The sequence below is a fragment of the Solanum stenotomum genome, chromosome 11, assembly GCF_019186545.1.
Source record: "Solanum stenotomum isolate F172 chromosome 11, ASM1918654v1, whole genome shotgun sequence".
Taxonomy (NCBI): Eukaryota; Viridiplantae; Streptophyta; class Magnoliopsida; order Solanales; family Solanaceae; genus Solanum; species Solanum stenotomum.
The window spans coordinates 31,740,730-31,746,868 of NC_064292.1; the positions used below are offsets into that span (position 1 = coordinate 31,740,730).

General features: G+C 32.6%; 1 protein-coding gene across 1 annotated transcript; it reads right to left on the minus strand.

Annotated features, from left to right (window-relative positions):
• Window positions 1-4,528: 4,528 nt before the first annotated feature.
• LOC125845835 (uncharacterized) lies at window positions 4,529-5,063 on the minus strand. The gene is made up of 2 exons (XM_049525347.1): window positions 4,817-5,063; window positions 4,529-4,698 (listed from the first exon to the last, which is right to left on the minus strand). The coding sequence occupies exons 1-2, from the start codon at window positions 5,061-5,063 to the stop codon at window positions 4,529-4,531; spliced, it is 417 nt and encodes a 138-aa protein (XP_049381304.1).
• Window positions 5,064-6,139: the final 1,076 nt, after the last annotated feature.

A 6,139-nucleotide genomic window follows, 5' to 3' on the forward strand; every position in this document is an offset into this window, starting at 1 on the left:
TGCTAGGTCAGATATTTCAGATACACATGCCTCAAATTTGATTGTTTCATTATCAGTACATTAATGTTGCATTTTTAGTTAGCATGTCAGTATTTTGAGCTAACCAGTTTAACATAAATTCAGCCATAAATTGTTAATTACATAATCAATTGGGAGAAGCTTAATACCGAGTGGAATAGGGTCAGTCACCGTCAAGTCCCAAAACTACGTGCCCTGTAGGTTGTAAGTCCCCTCTATGGGCATTATTTTAGTGATCACACCAGTCATGCCTTTTTACCTCTGGCAGGGTATATTGGGTCCTCTCGATGTGGGCATATACATTAGACTCCACATTTAGCTCATGTGGTTTTATGTCGGTTTAGTAGCTCCCATTCAATCAAATTCTATTGCATTGACCATGTTATTAGTTACAGTCAGATTTTAGTCTCAACATGTTATAAACTTGGTCATTGCATTCAGTTAGCTCATGTTCAGTATTTTTAGTATAGTATCATGCTTATCTTATATCATTGCCCAGTTATATGCTTGTTCAGTTATGTTATTAATCAGTTTTACTCTATCATGCATGCTCAGTACCTTTCAAGTACTGATGCATACTCTGCGCTACATCTTCTCGTGATGTAGGTTCAGGTTCTCAGTTTCCAGATCACGCATAGATCGGTTCCCGATCTTCAGCTCAGCAGTATCAGTGGTGAGTCCTCATTCTCCGAGGACGACAGACATGTTTGCTTTGCTTTTACTCTTAGTTTCAGTTTTTGCTTGATTTAGTTGGGGCATGTCCCAGCACTTCTAGTCTATTAGAGGCTATTTTTAGACATAATTAGATTCAACTTTAGCATTTGAGTTTGACCTTTCAGTTGTTGTTAAACTCTCAATTTTATATATTCAGATAGTTTATGGGTATTCCCCATCATTGTAGTTTATCTCATGATTTATCTTCCGCACAATATTTCTTTACTTCAATTTATTTAGTTTGCTTATGATTTGCTAGCAGGGTTAGCTTGGGGTCACTCGTGATCCTAGGTCCCGTGTCTGCATCCTGGGGGTAGCTTCGGGGAATGACAATGACAACAAGAGTACAGCATACCTTAAGGGAGGGAAATACTCTTGCGGATTATTTCACTAACCTAGATTTTAATTTTGCACTTACTTTTGAATGTAAGCAGTTTCAAGATATACCAGTTGCAGGTAGAAGAATCATCAATACTGATAAACATGGCATTCCTCATCTTAGGATAATACAATCTTATTGAGCCTCTTTTAGCTCACTCTATACCTCTGAAGGTTTAGTGGTTGTCAATAAATCATCTAGTAGTTGGTTATGTACTCTTCACCTTGTCTGAATTAGTTTCTATTGGTTATGTTTCATGCACCTGGTGAGAGCTTTGAGGTGTCTCTTATGATAAAAGAACCAAGACGAGTGAATTTGTATTTTCAGTTCTGCTTGATAGTTTATTGAGCAGTTCACCTATGAGTTTAGCTGGACATTTCGACTCCCAATTGTGCTGACCACATATGAGTATGGTGTTGGTGCTATACAGTTTTAGGCTCAGATTCAATCTCGTATATTTAGTATCTTTTCTCATAGATCCAAATCTAGATGGTGGTATTAATATTATGTGGGGTTCAATCTATCAGATAAGGATTGAAGGGAAGGGATTACCAATATTAGCTAGGTTGATCAAGCCTCATTTTTCTGATTTTAGAAAGCCGGAATTGATAATTACTAGATAAGTAGTCCGTAAAGAAGTTTGTTTGATTTACTTACCTCTAGGAATCAACTTGGGATATGCTTCTGTTCATTGGCTTGTCATGGAGAGGTTGTTGCATAGAGAATCGGGGTTAGACAGAGCTGTAGTAGAAGAGGTTTATTCTTGAGCTTACCAGAATGGATCCGCTTCCCTAAGCTTATCTTTAACGATGACTCAAAGACGAAGAAGAGGCATAGATCGACCAACTCCGACAAGCATCAATTTTTGTCTAGACTTGATTTCTTCTTAGTTTAGGTTGTTTTTTATTTAGTGATTTCCTGGACCGGATCTCAATTGGGCCTGTTCATTTTGTTGGCTCCTTTTATGTTAATAAAAAATGGTCTCTTGCCCACCTTTAAACCAAAAAAAGAAAACTTTAGAATATCGAAACGAAAAAGTAATAAAAATTTACTTTTTTTCGTAACTGTCCGAAGAAAACAAAAAAAGTTATTTTTCTTCGTAAATGTGCGATATATAAAAAATAAGAAAAATATAAAACACTTCAAAAAAAAATTTGACTTGCACCAATGACTTTAAAATATCCAAAATAATGATTTCCAAGAAAAAAAAATCAAAACCTTATTTTTTTTCTGTAAATATCCAAAAAAATAGAAAAATCAAGAAAAATACATAAAAAATACAAAAGACATCTCAAAAGAAATTCGACATGCACCAATGACTTTAAAATATCGAAACGAAAGAAGATCAAATTTTTTCTATTTTTCGTAACCGTTCAAAAAAAATCAAAAAATTTATTTTTCTTCGTAAATTTCCGAAAAATATAAAAATCAAGAAAAATATAAAGAAAATATAAAAACACTTCAAAACCTTTTTTAACTAACACCATTGACTTTAAAAATATTCAAAATAATGATTTTCAAGAAAAAAATCAAAACCTTAATTTTTTTCCGTAAATATCCGAAAAAATATAAAATCTCGAGAAAAAAATAACTTAATTTTTTTCCACTTGCACCAATGACTTTAAAATATCAGAACGAAATAAAGATCAAAATTTTACTTTTTTTCGTAATTGTCTGAAAAAAATCAAAATTTTATTTTTCTACATAAATGTGTGAAAAATATAAAAATCAAGAAAAATATAAAGAAAATATCAAAACACTTCAAAAAAAAATTTGACTCACACCAATGACCTTAAAATATCCAAAATAATGGTTGTCAAGAAAAAAATTTAAAACTTATTTTTTCCATAAATATCTGAAAAAAATATAAAATCAAGAAAAATATATAAAAAATTACCTCAAAAAAATTTCGACTTGCACCAATGACTTTAGAATATAAAAATAATGATTTTAAAAAAAATCATTTCTTTTCGTATATGACCGAAAAATATAAAAATCAACAAAAATATAAAAAGAATATAAAAACAACTTAATTTTTTGTTCGACTCGCACCAATGACTTTAAAATACTGAAACAAAAGAAAGATCAAAATTTTACTTTTTTTTGTAAATATCCGAAAAAATAAAATAAAAAATATTTTTCGTCGTAAATGTCCGAAAAATATCAAAACACTTAAAAAAATTTTGGCCTCCGTCAATGATCTTAAAGTATCGACAATATCGCTTTTCAATCAAAAAATCAATTTTTTTGTAAATTCCCAAAAAATATATAAATCAAGATAAATATTAAAAAAATATATGAAAGCACTTCAATAATTTTTGACTTACACCAATGACTTGAAATATCCAAAATAATGGTTTTCAAGAAAAATATTAAAACCTTATTTTTTTCGTAAATATCCGAAAAAATATAAAATCAAGAAAACTACATAAAAAAAAATACAAAAACACCTCAATTTTTTTTACTTGCACCAATGACTTTAGAATATCGAAAATAATGATTGTAAAAAAATCAAAACTTTATTTTTTTTCGTAAATGACCGAAAAACATAAAAATCAACAAAAATATTTTAAAAACATAAAAACAACTTAAATTTTTTTTGTCTCACAGCAATGTCTTTGAAATATTAAAACGAAAAAAGTGATAAAATTTATTTTTTTCGTAAATATCATAAAATAATCAAAAAAATTATTTTTCTTCGTTAGTGTCTGAGAAATAAAAAAAATTAAGAAAAATATAAAAATATACCAAAATCACCTAAAAAAATTTGTGGCTTGCGTCAATGAATTGTTTTTTTTGGTAATTGTAATTTCTATTACTAGATAAAGCAATATGGACATGTTGGAACTCTCGATATGGACAAATTCCATTCTCAGAACCCACCTACTCCAAATGTTCACTTTTAGTAGACTAATTAAAGGATAAAATTTATGAAAATTCATATATCCTACTAATCTAGGGATTACACTAGCTCTATGATGTATATGTTGGATGACTAAACTGCTAATCATATCTATAGTTCTCTACTTATGCTGAAATATCCTAAGGTTCCTTTCCTGCCATATATAGTAGACACTTGCTGCTAAGACCATCATGTATACCTCTGCTTGTACTGTGTTTTTGGTGGCATTCTGTATGGCCCATTGTATTTCTTCATTACACCCTACACTCACCCTCATATAGCCTAGCCAGCCGAGCATCTTTTGCCACATTTGTCTTGAGAATGAACACGAGAAGGAGAGATGTTGGTGTGATTCATTTTCTACATTGCATATTGGACATTCAACCTCATTTATGATTCTCTAGTTACTTAGCTTGTCTTTTGGTGTACAACCTATGATGTATAGCCAAATACATTGTGAAAACCAACTATGGATTGCCTTGATTATTGCACATATCAATCTTGTCAATGGGACCTCAATGTACTCTCCTTTTCAAACTTTTGTACCTATCCTTGATGCTAAAACCCTCTGTCTTCATGATCTCAGCCACTTGCATTCCCCTTTCTTCCTGCCAGTGCCCTGCCTGAAGAATCTTCCTAACTATCCATGAAGCTTGTTTAACATTCACCTCCCATGGCTCCTTACCTTTGAGATAAAATGTATGAACCCAAATAATCCATAATTTATCTTTTTAGTTGCTTCGATTCCAGGTGTTTTAATATAGCAACCTTGTTCCAAGTATGTATGTCTGTGACATTTAGACCTCCTGCAGTTTTGGGCCAACAAAGTGTATCCCATGCTATGAGTGCCTTCCCTTTATTATTCACCTCCCCATTCCATAGAAATCTTTTGCATATGGTCTCTACTCCGTGAAGTATTTGCTTAGGCAATAAGAATATTTGGGACCAGAATCCTTGCATTCCAGACACTATTGACCAGTTGGAGCCTGCCAGAATTTGACTGACCATGTAGTTATTCTTCCCAGCATCCTGTCTATAAGTGGTTGACATTGACCTACTGATAAATTCTTTGAACACAGAGGTAGCCCAAGATATCTAAATGGTAGAGTTCCTTTTGAGAATCCTGATGCTTGCAATATCTATTGATGAATATCTCCAGGAAATGTCATTCCAATGAATCATAGGCCTTCAGCATATCAATCTTAAACATTCATCTTGGTGAAATGCCTTTCCTGCCATATCCCTTGACTAATTCATGACTGATAAGAACATTATCACTTAACATTCTATCAGGCGCATTGACTTGGATCCAGTAGGTAATCCATAACACATTGCAGCCTACTTGTGAGCATTTTTGCAATGATTTTGTATATGGTAGTGCAGCAGGATATTGGTCTATATTTTCTGATTGATGATGAATGTTGTACTTTTGGAATAAGTGTGACAGGTGCTTTGTTAATAGGGGCATACTTTTCATTTGTTTGGAAGAATTCTAGCACAACTATTGTTACCTCCTCCCCTATAACTGACCAGGCCTTCTTAAAGAAGTAGGCATTAAATTCATCTTTTCGTGGGCCTTTGAATCTCCAATACTCCCAGTGTTGTCTTGACATCCTTGGTAGTGAATGGTTGAATAAAAGCTAATTGTTGATTCCTGCTAAGTACTAGTCCATCCCTTAGTACTTGTTGTGTTGTAGGCATTTGTGCAGTTTTTTTACCAAGAAACTTTTGATAAAAAACCCACAACCTCCTCCATTATATCATCTGGTCCCCTGATAGTTAAGCCATCCTCCTTAGTTAGCATATTGATATGATTCTGTGACTTTCTCCCCTTTATTCTAGCAAAGAAATGAGCAATGTTTACATCTCCTACCTTGAGCCATTGTATTCTAGATTTTTGTTATAAATACCCTCATCTATCAGCCTCCATTTAGTCAATTCTTCTCTCAGTAGCTTTTTAGTTGAAATGTATGCACTTTACCAAGTTTAGAGTCCATCATGAAAATTAGTCTATAAGCATAAGATACAAGCATATTCAACACATTGATCATCATATCATAATGGAAACAAACCATAAGTACCCTCAAAGTATCCTTGTGCAATGCATGAATTCGATCTCATACTCC

Coding starts and splice junctions, on each gene's coding strand:
- LOC125845835 (XM_049525347.1), bottom strand. CDS start 5,063: ATGTCAACCACTTATAGACAGGATGCTGGGAAGAATAACTACATGGTC. Junction 4,699..4,816: donor TTGGCCCAAAACTGCAGGAG/GTCTAAATGTCA, acceptor TTTATCTCAAAG/GTAAGGAGCCATGGGAGGTG.